A 23,889-nucleotide genomic window follows, 5' to 3' on the forward strand; every position below is an offset into this window, starting at 1 on the left:
AGCATACATTATTCATTTTGTGGTATATTCTTCTCATTTGCAAGATAACACAGCTCACGAAGAAACAAACATTACCTTCCAGAAGTATGGTATTGGTTTTCTTTCACCAAATCATGTTGTTTTCTTAATCCATAAATTATTCAAGCTCAACTGAAAATTCAAGTACAAATATAAATGTACAAAAAGGTTCCCGTAAATGAATTATGCTGCTCCTACAGCATAACTGTTACGTATGTGCTGTTGATACATTCTAGCCTATGTATCCTGCTTGGAAATAATACTTGCAGAATCCTCATACACATATCGTTAATGCAGATTAGAAAATCTATCCTTCACCCCTAGTATGAATTCGCTATCCTCCTGAAAATGTGGGTCTAAAAAGAGTGAGCAAACTCCCTCAAAACGTTTTTCATTCTAAAATTCTAAAGTTTCTAAAACTGCTGCTTTATTTCATTTGTTTACCCACCATAACTGCTCACATAACAGGTACGCGCAATCAGCCAGTCAACAACACACTAACCATACCGTACTGCCACAAATTGAAGCTCTTACCCGAAATACAGTAGCCACTAACATTACCGCCATGGATGTATACAACTAGAAAAGAGAAAGACCAGCACACTTGATCTAACTAAGGGATGCACTATCGGGGTGAGTTTCACTTTAACAGCCAGAGATACAGCAGACATTGAGTGTCCAAGACTTGAGTGGGCGAAAAATTGGGAAGTGGGTGGTGTTATTCTCCAGCTGAGCCTGAGGTGAAATTCCACTTGAACGATAAAGGAATTTACAGTGGAACAGCTTGAGTGAGCGCTCAAATCTCTTGACAGAGGATTATATTCAAATGTATCAGCTTTCAAAACACCTCCCCTAAGGTAGATGGGAACCTCATCAGGGTTCTGGGGATTGAGGATCAATTGGAAAGAACAGTTCAGATGCAGAATGAGAAGTGGAAACCGGGAGAGACTAGTTCAGCTGAGGACAGTCATTTTCTTGTTGAATGTACCGTAGACATGAAGTAAGACGGAATCATAACAGAGGTGCATTCGCTGACAATTCTAGAATGAATATCCTGGAGGAAGGGCAGAACTTCATCTCTGCCATCAATACAACTATAAAGTATGAGGACATTTAGGCCATAGAACCAACCCGAGTAACTTGAGCTTTTCTTTGTGAATACATTGTGGTTATTATCCATGTACAATTAATTTCCTTCCTACTTCAAAATATTACTAGTTGAGAAATTGGACTGGCAATAGGCTCAACATATTGTTACGCACCCGAGAGGATCGCCTCAATTTTATGTATGTACTGTTGTCTCTGGCTGGAGCAGTTTTACACGCATTTTTTAAATCTAATTAATTTGAAATCAAACTCAAATCAAATCCAAGAAGGTTACCTTGTCGGCGTCCACTTTGCCCTTGACGAACTCGGACCTCCAGAACTGCAGGGCCTGGTCCAGAGTGAGGCCGATGCCCTTGAGGAACAGTCCGTACTGCATGCGCCCGCCGTGGCGGAGGTGGTGGCTGTCCCTCAACCCCCGGTGGAGCTGCCTCATGCACAGGGGGTAGGACTTGGCCGATAGCTAGAGGAAGAGACATTAACATATGCAGGCAAAAGGCAAGTCAACTATCTCACTCTACCATGGCAGTAATGCAATCAACAAGCTGCATGGAATTAACCATTTACTCCACCAATGACTCCATATTCCATATTTTATTTTTGCTCTATGAAAGCACAGACATGCAGCCAGTTTGTTATGTCATCTGCGATATCCTAATCCAGACTAAGCTAAAAATGTATCTAGGCCTGGCTTCCTTATCACTTAAAGCTGCGGTGGTACTGTGAAATTAATACAGCTCAATATCATGTAAATAAAGCACATGCACCTCTACACAATTGCCTTCCTGTAGACTTTCCTATCTTGTTCCATGTTCCCATTTTATTTTTAATGCCCTCACAATAGCACAGAGATGTAATGAAAAGTTCGTTATAAATAAAACATATTATTAATGGCTGATAAGGAGGAACGCTGATTTAGCAGACCAGCGGGAGAGAGGAGTTGCGGTGCCTGTCTAGCCCAGCCGTCTGGGTATCACAAGGTCCTGTATTAGCCACTCTTAGCTCAAGGCCAACATCACAGGTGCCGATCAGAGGTAGAAAAAAATATATATATCCAAGGCCACAGACTTTTAATTCTGGTAGTTCAAGTCTACTACTGTGAGGTTGGAGACAGCACCAGTTATCATCAGGTTTACCAATCTTTTGAGCACAACGTCACAAAGAGCTTAAAGCCCTCAGGTCTCAGTCTCGTTCGTCCACACGACAGGACCAAGTAGTAGAGGAAAGTCTGGCCAGTAGAGCAGACAAAAGCTGCTTTCCTGATCGACGGATAGCCTTGGTTTATTATCCATTTCCTGCTCACCTTCATGCCATTCCTGCGTTAGCACGCTTAGAAAGAATGCTGTGATTTTGCAACTGAAAAATGTAGTACTAAATATGTTTTGCATAGAAAGAGAAAACAAAACCTTGTGTGGGTGACATTTCCTGTTGTATTGGGGGCAGGGAACGTTTCATTCTGAATGCAAACATTTGGAGTCGAGTCCGTTGATTGAACGGAAATGTTCTTGTTTATGCACCAGATCGTAAAAGGGCTTCTAATTTGATACATTACTTCCGTTGACGGCGATTAAATACAAGGAAAATCTGAAGGACAAAATTAGCATTTGCTGACGAGCCACTTAATTGGAAGAGCAGTGGTCTCTGAAATGGAGAAAGTGAAGAATGCAGTGAGGCTGAGCTGAGCTGTGGCCTAGGTCAGTTTAACTGCCCCTATGAGAGACCACAATGGTTCATTAAAAACCCCTTCGGAATCCCTTCTGAATGTCCATGTAGACAACGGCTGTGTCGCTAATGCAAAGACATTAGGTATGAAATTTGAGCGCTTCTGCCTTTCAAACAGTAATCCTTGTGAAGACTGAAGAGACAATTTGCCAAAACTTATAAGCATGACATGACCCTGTGCATTCAATAGAGAAGAATTTAAAAAGGACTCTAAGACTGTGTGTGAACTAGCTACTTGTTTGTGATCCTAAGGAGGTCTTAGTATGGGAAAGCAGCGATGTAGTGGTAATAAAACAGTAAACGCTGACCTCGGTTCGCGGTGAGTAAAGAAACACTCCCTATACTGTTTATATACTGTTTATGCATTTTTCCCGTAAAAGGCGTTTACCCTCCACTACTGATGGAAACATACAGTATGGACCAATACTGAGATACTGTAGCAGCACTTCTGTCCACCTATGACCGTTTACATTACAGTTCTGATATATTCAACATCCTCCATCTTACTTGTCATCCCTAGTATAAATGTGCCCTTTGTGTTTCAATGCATACTCACCGGATCGATCTGCTCCAAAGAAATTTTCCCAATACTCTTCTGTATGCTGTAGTCCTGACCCACGTAAGCATGGCTACAAGGACAGAAATGGACCAACAAGAGAGGGGCAAAGAGAAAATAGATGACTCCTGTCTATAACAATAGGTCCAGATAAATAACAGTCATGAGCCTACAAAGTGCAACAGCAGGACATGGTTACATGGTTAGGGATCAGAGTCCATGATAACAAGCTTACTCTCTGCAGTCCTCATAGAAAGTTATAATTGTGCACTACACAGAAATTAAGTCTAACTTATTTCATTGAATGGTAGATTGCAGAGACAAATGCCCCTACATTTGGGAAATAAGTCCCAAATGGAAATGTTCAATGTTTCTCAAATAAAGTATGGGGACCAGTGACCATGTTTCTGGAATAAGTCAAAAGTTATATTCTTCCTGCATGTTCTGCAGTTGTATCCATTTCTATTGTCCCTCCCAGCAAAATGTTACATTGGTCAAGATAGATCCCACTGATCGATATCTGTGATTGATTTACCAGTGCCTGACATTTGAACAGGAGCCCTCCATAAATGAACTGACTTGTCTTCGTGCAACTTCAGTATGCCTTGCCAAAAAACAGCTGTTCAATGAAGAGGATCCTCAGAGATCCTATGTATTACACAACCTTCGTAATCTTACCCAGTTACCAAAACACTTGACTGTCTGAAAATTGCAGGTAGATACATTCATTTACACACTTTCAAAATCTAAATATTGCGTCCTCTCAAATTGCCTAATTTAGGCATCTTGATTTGATGCCATGGGTAAAGGTCAAAACCCTATTTACCCTACGAAAGCTTAATAAATGTGAGGTGCGTCTTCTCACTCCGATCACAGAGTCTTACGGCACTGATATAATCCAGATGACAGAAATTGAGACTAAATGCCATTTGAAAGGCCACTCGATTAAATGGAGCTCAACAGCCGGGTTACGGGCTAATCAGGTTTGTAAAACCATATCCTTTGACTTAGATTAGAGGCCTGGACCACCTAATTGCCCATGAGGCAACATTTACACAATATATTGGGTCAGATGGCGATCATTTAAAAGAAATGTGTTTAAACAAGGTCCTTTTTCGGCATCACTAAAACGGTGTAAACCTCAGTGCCATTGACTGGCACAAGTTTCTTAACTATATCTGCAAGCTACTTAGATGAGGACATTTCATCTAATTGATTTATCATGTTAACTTACAGTAAACCAATATCTAGAATTTGTAATTTCATGGAAAATTATAATGAATTATAACTGTTTTTAATCAAATATGACACATTCATCATTCAGAATGTATGTCCTAATAACTTCTTGAGTTTCCCTTGTATGCCTTAAATTCTAAAGGAGAGGTGGTGTACATTAGTTTAAAGGGGGATCAATGATGCACTCCAGAAGCTGCCTTTTGAAAATCGGTTAAGCCACATTTGTGGTTCCCAGAGATACAAAGACAACTTTGGCCGCGGATGAAACCGGATCCTTCCCTGGTAATCTAGCTTTTACCACAGAACGTCTCAAAGTGAAATGGAATCATCTGTGGGACCCAGCGACCGACGGTCCAAGCACAGGCTTTGGACTTATGCTGCCTGCTCAATTCTGATGGAGCGGGGCCCTGCCAGCTATCGCTTCTGTGTCCAAGTCCTCTTGTTTTCCCGTTTCGATTCAACAGCTAGTTTGCTTGAGGACACGGGTTTGTTTCGAGGGCACAAGCTGGCCCCATGACACTACCTTATCTGGCTGCCCCAGCATGCATAGCCATGCATTGCAACACAGTGGGAAGCGTTCTGCAGTCGAAACAACCTAAGTGCCTGCAATGACGGATCCAATTAAAAGAGGCCTCAATCGGGCTTCATTAAAAACCAAATGACACAGCTGGTTGGTAGAGTTGCCTTTGGGGAAGGCCTCTTGTTTCCCTATCCTTTACAATCATTGAAGGCTGCAGGGGGGGCTAGATGGCCAGTGAGACGCAGGTGGAGGGGCTTTAACCTAGCCCAGAACTTCCTGGTGGGTCCTTTTCTGAAAGCCAGGATGGGCTTTAGACCTGTAGGGCCCAGGTTGGATCACTCCTACACAGAGCAGGGGACTATGCCTGAGGCTATTTCAGAAAGCCATTGAAAGAGAGCATGTGTGGAAGAGATTTGAAGGAGGGAGAAAAAAAGAGATTGTGGGAAATAGTAATCTGCAGAGGTCGTCGTGGCGATACAGAGGGATTCCTTGCCTTTATTTTGCTCAGGCAGTCTGTCGGTCATGGGTGGGTGGATACTGCCGGGGCCCGGCTCTAAAAATAAAATCCCTGGCTTCCAGTTGACACATTAGCCTTGCTGTTTGCGTTCCATTATCACAGTGTTCGGAGACAGAGGGGACACGGTCTCAGAGGGAATCTAGCGTTCGGAACATTAGGCCTTTTCTGGGAAACGTGGAACACAAAGCGGATTCAGGAACATTTGTGAAGTGAATTTGAGTCGACCTAGAAATGAACTTAAAAATAAATAAGTACAGGTTTTTTTGGAGGGGGGAGCATCTTTTCAACAGAGGACTCAAGGTGTGAGTTCACCACAGTTATTTCAGTACCCTTTCAATCGGGTTCCTGCATGCCCCGTTAGTTTTGTCAAGCTGTATTTTTTGGGAGTGCAACCATAATGACTATATTGTCATAATGAATAAACTAAAGCAGCAGCAGAAAAAGCAATAATGCTACTAATGATGCCAATTACCTGAGGTGGTTAAGCAGAGGTTGGAGTCGTTCATCAGACTGCACTGCCGGTAGGGAGCGGGCTGTCAGCTGCAAAGAAAAAAAGGGCACCACATGAGAAACAGCAGCACATCAACATGTTTGGAAAACATCAGTGAACATTGCTGAAAGTTGCTGCAACAATTGAATGTTACTGTAATAATACTTCAATCTAAAAAGCAGAGGATAAAGCTAAGGTCTTACAAAGTTTAACACCCTCACTGAAATTACATCACTCCATGGCTTATGGAGAGAGGCAGTGTTATTATCCTTGCCAGTTGGAAGAATTGGGACACCAACCCAGCGATGGTGATTAATGTTTTACACAAGAGATATTTTATGAAACTCAACCACGAAGAGCCTTTTATCCCTCTCTGCACAAATTACATAATTCTCACCCTCAATTTTATTTACGAATATCCCATAAGCATCCGACTTGGGAAAGCTTCCACTTGGAAGTTTCCGCACCAAGCTCTAACGCGATTCAGTCTTAAAACATGTTTATAAAATTGAACAAGCAAGAAATGCCCCAAGAAAGTCTTAAACTTCCTCAGGCCTTTAGAAAAGACGCAGAGATGCTAAACTTAGAAGGTATGGATCCAACGAGGTCTAAAATGGCCACCGAAACAATTAAAGCACATACAGATATTTCGCCCTGCAAGGGTCATCAATTAATGCTGAAACCAGCGTGACAGGATATCTGTTTAGCGGAGCTAGAACAGAGACAATGATGAAGAGACGTGGCATTGTGAGCTTGATCAAACTATTGAAGCGCCGACAAATTGGATACCGTGGCCAGTCCACTGTGCGCTTTTCAGTCAATTGATCAACGCCTCCAGATCATATGCGGTACCTTTCAGAGATTAAGAGCCAGACGTTAAAAAAAAAAACCTGACGCTGCAAACTGTAAAGGATGTCTTGTCTCATGGAGCTGGAGACAGATTTACTGACACATGGGTCAGTGTTCACTTCCTTTGTACACTTACCTACAACAGCTGCTCACCCCATTGATTGCTTCATTTTTCATGTTTATTGATCAACTGCATGCTGGCATTAAGTATAAGCATTTAAAAAACGTAGGCCTTGCTGTGCAGGTACAATTTAAGCATACTAAACATATATCTAACCATATATTGCAAATTCAACAATCATGATATGGGTTTTCTGCTATCTACAATGACTATTTAAAAAAGCCTATGTTTTTAATCTGATCAGATTTCTCAATCCCAAAAGGTTAAGCAGAATAGAACAATTGGGCTTGCTTGACACCTCAGCCATAAATTGATACCGTACAAATGTTATTGCATCCTAACAACTGTAGATGCAAGAGTGAAAAAAAGACACTGAAAACAGAAAAATATTTTTGTCTCTTGAACTCAAAAATGACTGAGCGGGGAAATCTAGTCAGATGGGGATCCAGCTTTGAATTTGACGCTCTTTTAATTACACGCTTTCTGTGACATCCCCTCACTGTCCTTGACGGAAGAGAATCGCCATTCTAATAACACACAACAGCCACAATGGCACACTTATATGGGTGGAAGGAAAGGGTCCATTACCCCATTGCAGCGGCTGGTGAACCGGATAATTGCCACGAACGACGAATGGGAGTGACTCCCAATTTCTGAAGTCTAACAGAGTGGGGTCAGCCTGTCCCGTTGTAGAGGAGCCAGACAAAAGATAAATCTCATACACTGACCGGAGAAGGACAGTGTCCTCCCTCCCCAGCTTCATTACCATGACAATCACGTCCTGCTCTACTTTCTGCACATGGATATTTGATCCTGATTGGATACCGGATTGGACTCCGATCCTATTTTTGCAAAGCCTCCCTGCCACTTCATATTTATTAAATAATATATATCTTCATGAAGCCAAAGCAGAAGGACTTGGCTGTGTAACAACGACAATTGCTGTAAAGCATGCCTATCCGTGGAGTCAACTATTTTAATAAAAGGGAAGAGGAAAACCTTGCAAAAGTATTTCAGTACTCTACCAGTTTAACTTGAAGACGGCTTTGACGCTTGTCGGATGTGGCAGGGTTTACAAACTATCACGGATTACAAAAGGGAAACCCAGCCGCAAGCTGCCCAGTGACGCGAGCCTACCAGACAAGCTAAATTCCTTCTATGCTTGCTTTGAGGCAAGTGACAACCATGCATGAGAGCACCAGCAGTTCTGGACGACTGTGCGATCTCGCTCTCTGTAGCCGATGTGAGTAGGACCTTTAAACAGGTTAACATTCACAAGGCCGTGGGAGCCAGATGGATTACCAGGACACGTATTAAGAGCATGCGCTGACTAGCTGGTGAGTGTCTTCATTGACATTTTAAACTATCCCTGACCCAGTCTGTAATACCTACATGTTTCAAGCAGACCACCATAGTCCCTGTGCCAAAGAACGCCAAGGTAACCTGTCTAAATGACTATCTCCCCGTAGCACTCACATCTGTAGCCATGAAATGTTTTGTAAGGCTGGTCATGGCTCACATCAACATCAACCCAAACATCCAAAATTCACTCCAATTCGTATAGTGCCCCAACAGATCCACAAATGACGCAATCCTTTTTGTACTCCACACTGCCCTCTCCCACCTGGAAAAGAAGAACACCTATGTGAGAATGCTGTTAATTGACACCATAGTGCCCTCAAAGCTCAACACAAAGCTCAGGACCCTGGTACTGAACACCTCCCTCTGCAACTGGATCCTGGACATCCTGACAGGCCACCCCCAGGTGGTGAAGGTAGGCAAGAACACATTCACCATTGTCATATTTACAGTCGTACGTGGCCACGCACGACTTCAACACCATCATTACATCTGACAACACGACGGTGGTATGCCTGATCACTGACGACAAAACCGTCTATAGAGAGGAGGTCAGTGACCTGAAAGACAAAGGAGCTGATTGTGGACTACAGGAAATGGAGGTCTGAGCAAGTCCCCATTCATATCGACAGGGTTGTACAGTAGTTGAGTAGGTAGAGAGCTTCAAGTTCCTCTGTGTCCACATCATTAAGGAATTAACATGGTCTACATACACCAACACAGTCGTGAAGAAACGCAATAAAGATAAACAAAATAACCTCTACCCCGAGGAGGCTGAAAAGATTCTGCATGGCCCCTCAGATCCTCAAAAAGTTCTACAGCTGCACCATCAAGAGAATCTTGACTGGCTGCATCACCGCTTGGTATGGCAACTGCTTGACATCTGACCACAAGGAGCTACATTGCCATCCAGGACCTCTATACCAGGCAGTGTCAGAGGAAAGCCCTAAACATTTTCAAAAGACTCCAGCCACCAAAGTCAGACTGTTCTCTTTGCTCTCACATGGCAAGTGGTAGCGATGAAACAAGTCTGGAACTAAATAGGACCCGGACTAGCTTCTACCCCCAAGCCATAAGACTACTAAAAACAAATAAACTAAACAAGCAACAATTCTAATGGCTATAGTGAGTTAGAGTTCATAAGAAAATCGGTCAATTTAAATAAATAAATTAGGCCCCAATCCATGGCCCACCCACGTGCTGACATGGGTGGGCATAGGCCCACACACTGGGGAGCCAGGCCCAGCCACTAAGAATGAGTTTTTCCCCCCACAAAAGGGCTTTATTACAGACAGAAATACTCCTCAGTTTCATCAGCTTTCGGGGTGGCTGGTCTCAGACGATAACGCAGATGAAGAAGCCGGATGTGGAGGTCCTGAGCTGGCGTGGTTACGCGTGGTCTGCGGTTGCGAGGCCGGTTGGACGAACTGCCAAATTCTCTAAAATGACGGAGGCGTCTTATGGTAGAAAAATGAACATTCAATTCTCTGACAACAGCTCTGGTGGAGATCCCTGCAGTCAGTATGCCAATTGCATGTACCCTAAAAACTTGAGACATCTGTGGCATTGTGTTGTGTAACAAAACTGCAAACATGCTGGTCAATCAGCTTCTTGATATGCCATTCAGGTGGAGGATTGATTATTGTGGCAAAGGAGGAATGCTCTCTAACGGGTATGAAAACAAACTTGTGCACAAAATTGGAGAGAAATAAACTTTTGTGCGTATGGAACATTTCTGGGATCTTTTATTTCAGCTCATGAAACATGGGACCAACACGTTACATGTTTCGTTTATATTTTTGTTCAGTATCGTTAGGACCACAATGGAAATAATATTTTAAGCTTTGCGTTATCCTTGATGGTTTTCTAAAATTGGATGTGGATGCGTCACCGGCTGGAGCGCCTTTATGAATGAATGTGTGTGTGTGTAAACTCAGCAAAAAAAGAAACGTCTTCTTACTGTCAACTGCGTTGATTTTCAGCAAACTTAACATGTGTAAATATTTGTATGAACATAAATTCAACAACTGAGACATAAACTGAACAAGTTACACAGACATGTGACTAACAGAAATGAAATAATGCGTCCCTGATCAAAGAGGGGGTCAAAAATCAAAAGTAACAGTCAGTATCTGGTGTGGCCACCAGCTGCATTAAGTGTTGCAGTGCATCTCCTCCTCATGGACTGCACCAGATTTGCCCGTTCTTGCTGCGAGATATGTTACCCCACTCTTCCACCAAGGCACCTGCATGTTCCCGGACATTTCTGGGGGGAATGGCCCTATCCCTCACCCTCCGGTCCAACAGGTCCCAGACATGCTCAATGGGATTGAGATCCGGGCTCTTCGCTGGCCATGGCAGAACACTGACATTCCTGTCTTGCAGGAAATCATGCACAGAATGAGGAGTATGGCTGGTGGCATTGTCATGCTGGAGGGTCATGTCAGGATGAGCCTGCAGGAAGGGTACCACATGAGGGAGGAGGATGTCTTCCCTGTAACGCACAGCGTTGAGATTGCCTGCAATGACAACAAGCTCAGTCTGATGATGGTGTGACACACCGCCCCAGACCATGACGGACCCTCCACCTCCAAAATCGATCCCGCTCCAGAGTACAGGCCTCGGTGTAACGCTCATTCCTTCGACGATAAACGCGAATCCGACCATCACCCCTGGTGAGACAAAACCGCGACTCATCAGTGAAGAGCACTTTTTGCCAGTCCTGTCTGGTCAAGTGACGGTGGGTTTTTGCCCATAGCGGACGTTGTTGCAGGTGATGTCTGGTGAGGACCTGCCTTACAACAGGCCTACTAGTCCTCAGTCCAGCCTCTCTCAGCCTATTGCGGACAATCTGAGCACTGATGGATGGATTGTGCGTTCCTGATGTAACTCGGGCAGTTGTTGTTGCCTGTACCTGTCCCGCAGGTGTGACGTTCGGATGTACCGATCCTGTGCAGGTGTTGTTACACGTGGTCTACCACTGCGAGGATGATCAGCTGTCCGTCCTGTCTCCCTGTAGCGCTGTCTTAGGCATCTCACAGTACGTACATTGCAATTTATTGCCCTGGCCACATCTGCACTCCTCATGCCTCCTTGCAGCATGCCTAAGGCACGTTCACGTAGATGAGCAGGGACCCTGGCCATCTTTCTTTTGGTGTTTTTCAGAGTCAGTAGAAAGGCCTCTTTAGTGTCCTAAGTTTTCATAACTGTGACCATAATTGCCTACTGTCTGTAAGCTGTTAGTGTCTTAACGACCGTTCCACAGGTGCATGTTCATTCATTGTTTATGGTTCATTGAACAAGCATGGGAAACAGTGTTTAAACCCTTTACAATGAAGATCTGTGAAGTTATTTGGATTTTTACAAATTATCTTTGAAAGACAGGGTCCTGAAAAAGGGGCCTTTCTTTTTTTGCTGAGTTTATGTATGTATGTATGTATGTATGCATGTATGCATGCATGCATGCATGCATTTAAAAATTGTCTAATAAATTCAAATCAAATCACTCAACTAAATAGCTACCCGGACTATCTACATTGACGCTCTTTCTACCAACTCTTGACTTATCACATATCTATACTGTTACCTCGTCACTTTACCTCTAACTTTAAGTACATATCTACCTTGTACCCCTACACATCGACTCGGAACTGGTAGCTTGTGTATATAGCCAAGTTATCGTGACTCATTGTGTATTTATTCCTTGTGTTATAATTTTTCTCTCTGCATTGTTGGGAAAGGCCCATAAGGATGCATTTCACTGTTGTTTACAAGGCATGAAACAAAGAACATTTTATTTGATCTTAAAGGGATACTTCGGGATTTTGGCAATGAGGTCCTTTAACTACTTCCTCAGAATTAGATGCTAACACTAGTTAGCATTGGCTCCCGAAACCACCTCAAACTTCCTTCATACTGGACACAGACATAAAAATGGTATCCACGAGTTCATCTGACTCTGGGGAAGTAGAACAAGGGCCTCATTGCCAAAACCCCAAAGTATCCCTTTAACATTTAAGTTTCATAACAATATGAAAGGTTCCAGTGTTTTTCTGGCAAACAATTATGGGTGGAGGGAAAACAACATTAATCAAAAGGTCCAATGCAGCCGTTAATCTCAATATCAAATAACTTCTGGGTAAGAATGAAGTGCCTTATTATGAAAAATAGCTTCTTAGCAAAGAGCATTCTCTCAAGAAAGAATTTTGTTAAGATTGTCTGGGAGTCTGAGTGGGGAGGGGAAAACTGAAAACAAGCTGTTATTGCCAGAGAGGTTAGGAAATGTTTCTTATTGGTCTATGAACTGGTGATGTCACCAGGCAGGCCAAAACTCTATTCCACTAAAACATGCTGAAATTTCAGATAGTCTTTCAAACAGTGCTTACACTAAAAGGGAATTATCATAATTTTCACAGTATTATTCAGTGTGGAATTGTATATAAAAACACCAGCGAATCCCGTTTGACTGCACTGGGCCTTCAAGAAAAAACATCTAAACATACATTTGGCTTGCATATCACAAGAGCACTTTACGGTGCAATTTTACATATTCTGTGCAAATAACTGAGTTAAGCATTTAAGTACATTTGGCTACACTAATTAAAATCCCTTCTTGTATTATATTAACGACAATACAGAATTTCCCCAGGACTATAGTGTTGCACTGATGTTTCCCACATAAGCTCTTCCCAACACCCCTGGGCTGGTTTAATTATTTGCCCTGTGGCTCACAATAGTTTTAATATGACTGACACTATATGACCCTATACAATGTACAAACGTGGAAAATGATAGTCTGTGTTTCTTCCGGTCAGTTATTGGACAGTAACTGTATTGACAGTTTAATGGAAAACACTTCAGTCTATTTCTGAGCAGAAAGGTTGTCATAATAACCTCAGCAATTTGAAGGAAAAAAAATATGTTTCTACATGCCATCATCTACAACTTAATGGCGTAAATAGGTTGCTTTCTGAAGATAAAAAGCACTTGAGAGAGAACTCAGGGAAAATGCCTGCGGTTCACTGGAAAGCAATAATACATAATGACAAGACAGCTCCACCAACAGGCCAAACTGTAGAAAAACAGGTTCTCAAGAATACCGTTTTTCCTCATCTTTACAATGATAATTGTGTAGTCTATTCAAATAACAGTCTCAAAAAATGTCATCACTTCAGGGTTTCAAGAAACGCTGACAGAATTGCGCTAGGCACTGCCCCTAAACTATTAGTATGAGGCACTGTTCCCCATTGTGCCATTTGGTCGACATCCAGAGTCCATCTGGATACAGAGAGGGCTTGAAAGCCAAACTTGGGAGGCTTGTGAACCAGACTGCCTCTGAACTTGAATCCAACGTTTTCCTTCTAAGACTGACTGGGATCATGCATCTGAAAGCAAATAAAGTCAGTTGGATATCTTAATGAGCTTACACACAGACAGCGATAGTGTAATGCAACACTGGGGAAATTAAACTAGCCTAAGACCTGGTGCTGAATGGTGAGACTCCTCAACCAGCCAAGAGCACTATAGAAAGATTGATACTTCAGTGGCACTGTGAAAGACTGCATGCTTCATAAATGAGGCAGTTACAACATATGTCCCTCATTAGCCCTGGCTCCATTTCGTCATCAGCATGGATCATCTGTACCTTGGACTGGCGCTCCATGGAAACAGCTTGCCAAGCATAAGCACGTAGCGAAAGGGGGAGGAGGTGGAGGAGAGGGGTGAGAAAGATGGGGAGTGAGTTGGGGCGGTTTCCAAAGTTACTCATCTCTAGAGCGTTGGTCAATAAAGAGCGTCTGTGGGAACGTCATGACATCCCAGCTGCCTACGTTTGCAAAGGTCGACATCACATTGACTTCACAAATGGCTCATTTGCATGCATCTAATGATTCCCTAGTCAGTGGTTCTCCAGGTTTTAAAGACTTTTCTGAAATGGTGAAAATGTCACAATCGCAGCAAAAAAGGTTACGTGTCAAGAAACACCAATTCCCTTTAGAGAAGATCTGGGTTTAGAAGCTCTAGTAAAGAGATCTTTCAGTAAATACATCTTAAGGACCTTTACTCATTTGACAAAATGACAAGCAAAGAACATGGGACATTGAGTACGGTTACATGCACGCAATACGACTGTGGATATTCAGATATACAGTTTACAGTTTACATACACCTTAGCCAAATACATTTAAACTCAGTTTTTCACAATTCCTGACATTTAATCCTAGTAAAAATTTCCTGTCTTAGGTCAGTTAGGATGACCACTTTATTTTAAGAATGTGAAATGTCAGAATAATAGTAGAGAGAATGATTTATTTCAGCTTTTATTTATTTCATCACATTCCCAGTGGGTCAGAAGTTTACATACACTCAATTAGTATTTGGTAGCATTGCCTTTAAATTGTTTAACTTGAGTCAAACATTTTGGGTAGCCTTCCACAAGCTTCCCACAATAAGTTGAGTGAATTTTGGCCCATTCCTCCTGACAGTGCTAGTGTAACTGAGTCAGGTTTGTAGGCCTCCTTGGTCGCACACACTTTTTCAGTCCTGCCCACAAATTTTCTATAGGGTTGAGGTCAGGGCTTTGTGATGGCCACTCCAATACCTTGATGTTGTTGTCCTTAAGCCATTTTGCCACAACTTTGGAAGTATGCTTGGGGTCATTGTCCATTTGGAAGACCCATTTGCGACCAAGCTTTAACTTCCTGACTGATGTCTTGAGATGTTGCTTCAATACATCCACATACTTTTCCTCCCTCATGATGCCATCTATTTTGTGAAGTGCACCAGTAGCCAGACTACGGTTTGCAACTTGCGTACTATTATTTGTACAGATGAACGTGGTATGAAGGATGAACCAGACAATTTTTCTTTCTGGAGTCTAGGCTGAATTCTTTTGATTTTCCAATGATGTCAAGCAAAGAGGCACTGAGTTTGAAGGTAGCCCTTGAAATAAATCGGAAGCTTCTAAAGCCATGATATCATTTTCTCGAATTTCCCAAGCGGTTTCAAGGCACAGTCAACTTAGTGTATGTAAACTTCTGACCCACAGGAATTGTGATACAGTGAATTATAAGTGGAATAATCTGTCTGTAAACAATTGTTGGAAAAATTACTTGTATCATGCACAAAGTAGATGTCCTAACCGACTTGCCAAAACTATAGTTTGTTAACAAGACATTTGTGGAGTGGTTGAAAAACGAGTTTTAATGACTCCAACATACAGTGGGGCAAAAAAGTATTTAGTCAGCCACCAATTGTGCAAGTTCTCCCACTTAAAAAGATGAGAGAGGCCTGTAATTTTCATCATAGGTACACTTCAACTATGACAGAAAATCTTTGGAGGGAGTTGAAAGTCCGTGTTGCCCAGCAACAGCCCCAAAACATCACTGCTCTAGAGGAGATCTGCATGGAGGAATGGGCCAAAATACCAGTGTGTGAAAACCTTGTGAAGACTTACAGAAAACGTTTGACCTCTGTCATTGCCAACAAAGGGTATATAACAAAGTATTGAGATAAACTTTTGTTATTGACCAAATACTTATTTTCCACCATAATTTGCAAATAAATTCATTAAAAATCCTACAATGTGATTTTCTGTATTTTTCCCACTCATTTTGTCTGTCATAGTTGAAGTATACCTATGATGAAAATTACAGGCCTCTCTCATCTTTTTAAGTGGGAGAACTTGCACAATTGGTGGCTGACTAAATACTTTTTTGCCCCACTGTAAGTGTATGTAAACTTCCCGAAATTCAACTGTAACAGTTCATTTAAAAACGTTAAAATGCTTTGGAAGAAGCACGATTTCCCTAATAATCCTGTTTACATGGAAATCAGGCTACCTGATGGAACCTAAATAAAATAAACGTTCTACCACAGTGACCGTATTATTTTCCCAAAGAATATTTGTTTCAGAGTCCGGACATAAAATGTTTGTATGTGAACTATTTCTAACGTGCATACTTTCAGAACTCACTTCACACGCGCATATGAGGGAGGCTTGTGCTACCGGTGCTAGCACATGCGCAGCTCATATACACCGCTGGAACGCCAAGTAAGCTGTTTACATCTCCTAATAATATGAAAGCTTACTCAGAAAACCTGTTGTTTTAATCGGTGTATCCTTACTTCGATTATCTTATAGTCCACATCGGAATACAACATTTACATGACTGATGCCATAATCAGTTTAATATTAAGTATGTATATTAAGTGTGCATGTAAACATACAGTTTTGGGTGATGGGTATTGGTCCCCAAAATGTACCGTATTAGTGTTCATTATTATGCAAACACATTCAACATGAGACTCCGTTCTAGCATTTGCATGCAGCATTTACCAATGGTGTGGTATAACTGGAAGGTCATTACATTAGGAAACAATTGAGATAATATCAACCCCGATATTGAACATATGCAACCACAAAAACAAAAGATGTGCTCACTTTACTCCCGAGTGAATTTTAGACCTTGGGGATATATATGCATCATTTAATTCTCAAGCGGCACAGATGTTCCTACGGTTTGATATCTCCCCATCAAATCAGCTTAGGTATTTAAATTTAATATCGTTTGTGACATCGATCTAGACTTGGCGATAACCTTATTGAAAACAAAACCCTCATACACATTCTCCAAGAATGTTAGGGGCGTGAAATGCTGTAAGCAGGATGATTGCTGATGCGGTTCCAAATCCCAAGATGTCACTCTTTATTGGCTGTTGGATTAGAATGGTCTGGATATAAGACGGAAAGTAATCTTCCCCTTGTTGACAGAGACATCAGCATCTCGATAGGCAATCAGTAATACGGAAATTGACTTGACAAGATGCACTATCCGGAACCAGCGAAGGGTATCTGTCCAACAAAGATATGGATGTTTCAGCACAAGGGGTTGAGTAAAGGTGTACTGAAATTGCGACACTGCAAGAGATCCACAATATTGGCTATTTCTGTGCACATTCATTTCAGGAGCTTTGATGGTTATTGAAGAGCTAGCAAATAAATAATTTGACAAGTTAAATTTGAGGGAAAAAATGAATACAATAGGGAAATGTGTTCATGATCAGTGAACAGGGACTATCTCAACGTATATTGGTGGTTAACCAAGCCCTGTGGTAGCATGATTACACATACCTCTTTAAAAACACACCTCAATATTGGCAGCTTCACTCATGCATGGTTCCTGTATGAATAAATTGCATTGTTAACATGCTCTGACAATGACACTGCAGATGGCAATGTGTCTACTAATTTAGAATTGAGACAATGTTCTGGTGGTATGGGTATCTGAGGGCACTAGTTTAAAGCCTGCAATGACAGGTACGCTGAAAACTGGTTGCTAAGAAACACTAGCTCCACGCCTTGAGCATCTCAACACTACCACCTTAGAGGAAAATGAAGACAGGGGAGGGAATATTCTACTACAAAGACTCAGTCATTATGCCTAACACAATGCAAATGAATTTGTTTATGGAGTGTCAACAATACAAACTGTATTGTAAATAACTAAATGAAATGTTATACATGTGTTGCCAGCGGGAGACATAAAGGGTCAAGCTGCAGTTGCTACATCCATTTTTTGGACTTCTAAATGTAGCCATTGATTCTTGAAGAATATAAAAAAACTTAAATACATAATAAGCTTAATTCAACTGTCATACCCCCATCAGAACCCAAAATAACCTTGTTTTACTCCAATGGCTGTAAACAAACACAACATTTTGATATCATGGATGGTCAGTCCTTAAATCCATAGCTCTGTCTATACATTTGAGAGTGGTTCCATTTCTCCGGCTCCATCTCTCAGCTTTTTACTGAAACAGAGGCGAGGAGTTGGCTTTGTTGTGGTTTCAACTGTTGATTGCCGCTTTATGGAGTTAAATGAACCTACAGCGGGAGTAGCTGCCTTCAGCATCCCCTACTTTCACAGACTATTGAAAATAAAATGTCATGATGAATCACATTGTGGCCTTGGTGACCAGTCACAAGCTTGCTGCATAAACATCATTATTTATTTGATTTCAGCCAAGAAGCCCCATGATGCCAATTAGAACAGAGGAGCTTTCAGGAGCTGATTGATTAAAAACACCAACTGTCTTGCTAGCATTACAGCAAAATGTCATTTTATGCTAATTCAGGGAGGCTCAGGGACAGCAGTGAAAGTGCAGAGTAGGCATTAAAGCTTGGCAGACCATGCAGATGGCTGACATATGAATTGATGAGAGGTGCAGGACCGTTTAAAAAAGTCTGAATACTGTGAATCACCACTTGACTTTACACAAACGGAGCTACTGATATTTGAATGTAACCACCTAACCAAAAGGTGTGAAAGTGGACATCGCATCAGAACACCTATGCACATGTACACACATCTTAAGAGCATGGCTTTAACTCCAGGAAATAGAAAAGGCCAGATAATGATTCTGTTAACAACATTATGCACAAACTGTACAAGAGGGTCAAGATGGGATTCATTTGAAATAATTCCAAAGCATCAACTTCTATATACATGAATTTAACCTTTGATAACAATTATGAATTAAATCATTTTACTTTCACTCACTTCTCACAGGAAAAATACAAATCAGAAAAAAACAAGCATGTAATTCAATACCATTTCAAGTCTGTATAAATTCCAATGACCTTATTGCATTTAAAATCACTCAACAAAAAGTCTGTATAGTGCATTTAACAGATCGTTAAAACTCATCTGAGAAGGAAGAAGTAGTGGATAGTTGAAAAACATCACTCCTTTATTTGATCAGCCAGAGTAAGACATGCTGAACAACTGAGGGGAATGCTGGTGCTCTATGGTGAAATATCACAGTAGATCACAGAAGCAATTTCTTCCCTGGCTCAGTGATGAGTTAAAGGTCACCCATCTTAAAGGGAAAAGACTGTCTGTCTCCAAACACAACTCCCCGCTTCTAGGGACCAGCAAGAAGCGTTAACACAATGGCAACATTACATGTCAGGTTGCGACACAGTACTCAATCTACAAGGTGCTGAACTAAAAGTGCTGGAGGACAAACAGGGGGAAAAAGGCACCTTTTCATATACTGAGGCAAATGGCGACAGAAAAAGTCAAGCATTTCCATATTTTCTGCGCATCAAGATGGCCTAAAATGTGCACTTCATATGTCATGTGCACTTCATGTCAGATACACCTGCAAGGTGTGTGGCCTGGACGAACATGTGCAGTACAACAACAAAAGCAAAGAAAAAGGCAATTGGACGCCAAATGAAGGTTATGTCCCTGAGGGCAGAGGGACCTCTCAACACTTCATAAATGTCTGCAGTTCCCACATACTGGCGGGTCTAGGGACAACCTAATGGGCTGGCAAGATCTAGGGACACCAGAGTCGGTGATATTCACAAGGCAAAATGGGCTGTGAAAAAAAAAGGTTTGAGGGCAGAGAGACATGTAGTCACTGAACGTGCCTGAAATGCATTGGAAGTTCTGCATCCTCAAGCTCCAAAGGATGTCCATCATTTGTTGTCATATGTCAGCGTAATGGCCAATGAGTAAAGTATGGTCTTGTTTGTGGATTAGACAGTCGCTACAGCCTTACATTTTCTATTCAGAAATTAATTGGGCCTAGTGTTTGGTTAAACTACAACGCCAACGACATATAATTAATTTAATGGTTTATGTTTGGGTATTAAACCCTCAAACACATTTGGTCCATGCTACTCACAAAAAAATCCCCTTCAGCCTAATTCAAACTAGGTTAAACTGCTATATGGGCATATACACAATATATACACAAAAGTATGTGAACACCCCTTTAAATTAGTGGATTCGGCTATTTCAGCCACACCCATTGCTGGCAGGTGTATATATATATATATAAAAAAAAGAGCACACAGCCATGCAATATCCATAGACCAACATTGGCAGTAGAATGGCATTACGGAAAAGCTCAGTGAGTTTCAACGTGGCACCAACAAGTCAGTTGGTCAAATTTCTGCCCTGCTAGAGCTGCCCCGGTCAACCGGAAGTGCTATTATTGTGAAGTGGTAATGTCAGCAGCTCAGCCGTGAAGTGGTAGGCCAAACAAGCTCACAGAATAGGACTGTTGAGTGCTAAAGCATGTAAAAATTGTCTGTCCTCGGTTGAAACACTTCCTACCGAGTTCCAAACTGCCTCTAGAAGTCGTCGGAAGCTACATTAAATGGGTTTCCATGGCCAAGCAGCCACATACAAGCCTAAGATCACCATGCACAACGCCAAGCGTTGGCTGGAGTGGTGTAAAGCTGGAAACGCATTCTCTAGAGTGATGAATCAAGCTTCACCATCTGGAAGTTCGACGTACGAATCTGGGTTTGGCGGATGCCAGGAAAAGTCTACCTGCCTGAATGCATAGTGCCAATTGTAAAGTTTGGTGGCGGAGGAATAATGGTCTGGGCTGTTTTTCATGGTTTGGGCTAGGCCCTTTAGTTCTAGTGAAGGGAAATCTTAACGCTACAGCATACAATGACATTCTAGACGATTCTGTGCCTCCAACTTTGTGGCAACAGTTTGGGGAAGGCCCTTTCCTGTTTCAGCATGACAATACCCCCGTGCACAAAGCAAGGTCCATACAGAAATGGTTTATTGAGATGTGTGTGGAAGAATTTGACTGGCCTGCACAGAGCTCTGACCTAAACCCATCAAACACCTTTGGGATGAATTAGAACACCAACTGCGAGCCAGGCCTAATCGGCCAACATCAGTGCCCCACCTCAGTAATGTGCTTGTGGCTGAATGGAAGCAAGTCCCCTCAGCAATGTTTCAACATCTAGTGGAAAGCCTTCCCAGAAGAGTAGAGGCTGTTAAGGCAGCAAAACGGGGGACCAATTCAATATTCAAATGTTCATGAGTTTGGTATAAGATGTTCGATGAGCAGGTGTCCACATATTTTGGTCATGTAGTGTTTGTGTCTATACACGAAAGAAACCTTTACAATTCCATTTCAATAAATAATATCTTTAAAATTCATCTCACTTCTCTAGTTTGTCAATTGCAAATTAACTAAATTTATAAGTACGCCATCGGAAAATTGCGAACAATGTTTACCCACGTATATTGTGCACAAGCACACAAGCTATGCATTGGCAACAAGGCGATTCACACACGTACAACGCGGTTAATGTAGAGTAATATATATATTTTTTAAACGGAACACCGTTGAAAGTTCAATAAGCAATTCATCTTAAAAGAGAGAAGACTAATGGGATGCCATAACAGTGACTACAAGGCAGAGCGGAACCTGCTTGTTCATGTGACACAGGCTCTCTTTGTGAAGATTTTCACCCGCACTGCTCCGGGAGGGGAGATGAAGCCTTTAATATTTAAACAGCCTCTCTTCACCACAAGAAGCAATGTGAAAAATAATTAGAATTTTGAAATATTCATCCGGTTGGCTTTTATACGCGAAAGCCTTCATCAAGGTGGAAGGAAAGGACTCCGCAGCAGCCCAGGTGGAGTTTTTACAGGTGGAATAGAATATCACAAACATGCTGGTGCGGTCATCCTAGTGACCTCGGGAACAAGAACCCAATAGGGGGTTAAACAGTGTTCCTTTTACACCAACTATGAACGGTCCTATTATTAAAACACCAACAAAGTACATTGTTATACAATGTATACAATGTATACATACAATGTATACAGCTTTGCACACTCTTGGCATTCTCAACCAGCTTCATGAGGTAGTCACCTGGAATGCATTTCAATTAACAGGTGTGCCTTGTTAAAAGTACATTTGTGGAATTTCTTTTTTAATGCATTTGAGCTAATCAGTTGTGTTGTGACATGGTAGGGGTGGTATAAAGAATATTGCTAATTTGAGCCGTTCTTGCCAAATAGGGCTTAAGGGAAACAACTAGGGTTGCAAACTTCTGGTAAATTTCCGTAATCTTTCCGGAAATGTTCCATGGGAAATTAAGCCTGGGAATTTTGTTTAAATTCATCAAAAAAGTTAGCTTATAACAGTTAACCTTTTTTGTGGGATAAACAAGGCAATTCTAGGTGGCATATTTTGTGGTGGCTATTCTTGTGGCATATTTTGGTTAAACTATCCCCAATTCAATAGAATTGCAACCCTCTAAATGCACAGTGCATTCTTCCATCACATGTGCAGTGCACTCTTCCATCACATGTACAGCTGATTCTCAAGATCTTGCACACTAATGAGATGCTATTGAGCCCACACTACTACACTGTTTGAGCCAAGGACGACATGCTTTCTGGTAAGTTTTGATTACAATACTGGGTGGGGTGAAAATGTTTTTTATAACATACTTGATTTTTTTGTTAACTAGTAAATAGTAGCCTACAGCAAAGTGTTTAAATCATTTCTAACTTAACAATTTCTGCTAGTTAGTTCTTGCTACTAAACTCAGCAAAACAAGAAAGGTCCCTTTTTCAGGACCCTGTCTTTCAAAGATAATTCGTAAAAATCCAAATAACTTCACAGAACGTCATTGTAAAGGGTTTAAACACTGTTTCCCATGCTTGTTCAATGAACCATAAACAATTAATGAACATGCACCCGTGGAACGGTCGTTAAGACACTAACAGCTTACAGACGGTAGGCAATTAAGGTCACAGTTATGAAAACATAGGACACTAAATAGGCCTTTCTACTGACGCTGAAAAACACCAAAAGAAAGATGCCCAGGGTCCCTGCTCATCTGCGTGAACGTGCCTTAGGCATGCTGCAAGGAGGCATGAGGACTGCAGATGTGGCCAGGGCAATGAATTGCAATGTCCGTACTGTGAGACGCCTAAGACAGCGCTACAGGGAGACAAGACGGACAGCTGATCGTCCTCGCAGTGGCAGACCACGTGTAACAACACCTGCACAGGATCGGTACATCCGAACGTCACACCTGCGAGACAGGTACAGGCAACAACTGCCCAAGTTACACCAGGAACGCACAATCCCTCCATCAGTGCTCAGACTGTCCGAAATAGGCTGAGAGAGGCTGGACTGAGGGCTTGCAGGTCCTCACCAGACATCACCGGCAACAACGTCACCTATGGGCACAAACCCACCGTCGCTTGATCAGACAAGACTGGCAAAAAGTGCTCTTCACTGACGAGTCGTGGTTTTGTCTCACCAGGGGTGATGGTCGGATTCGTGTTTATTGTCGAAGGAATGAGCGTTACACCGAGGCCTGTACTCTGGAGCGGGATTGTTTTGGAGGTGGATGGTCCGTCTTGGTCTGGGGCGGTGTGTCACAGCATCATCAGACTGAGCTTGTTGTCATTGCAGGCAATCTCAACGCTGTGCGTTACAGGGAAGACATCCTCCTCCCTCATGTGGTACCCTTCCTGCAGGCTCATCCAGACATCACCCTCCAGCATGACAATGCCACCAGCCATACTGCTTGTTCTGTGTGTGATTTCCTGCA

The 23,889-nt window shown here is 42.1% G+C and overlaps 1 protein-coding gene across 1 annotated transcript in view; it reads right to left on the bottom strand.

Annotated features, from left to right (window-relative positions):
- Positions 1-23,889, bottom strand: part of prim2 (DNA primase subunit 2) — a 112,423-nt gene that overhangs the window by 38,921 nt on the left and 49,613 nt on the right. Inside the window, exons 8-10 of the mRNA XM_055930051.1 lie at positions 6,146-6,213; positions 3,401-3,473; positions 1,400-1,585 (exon numbers count right to left, since the gene is read on the bottom strand). Coding sequence (XP_055786026.1) covers positions 1,400-1,585; positions 3,401-3,473; positions 6,146-6,213 — 327 coding nt within the window. The remainder of the gene's footprint in view (positions 1-1,399; positions 1,586-3,400; positions 3,474-6,145; positions 6,214-23,889) is intronic.

Source organism: Salvelinus fontinalis, chromosome 1 (genome assembly GCF_029448725.1).
Source record: "Salvelinus fontinalis isolate EN_2023a chromosome 1, ASM2944872v1, whole genome shotgun sequence".
Classification (NCBI taxonomy): Eukaryota; Metazoa; Chordata; class Actinopteri; order Salmoniformes; family Salmonidae; genus Salvelinus; species Salvelinus fontinalis.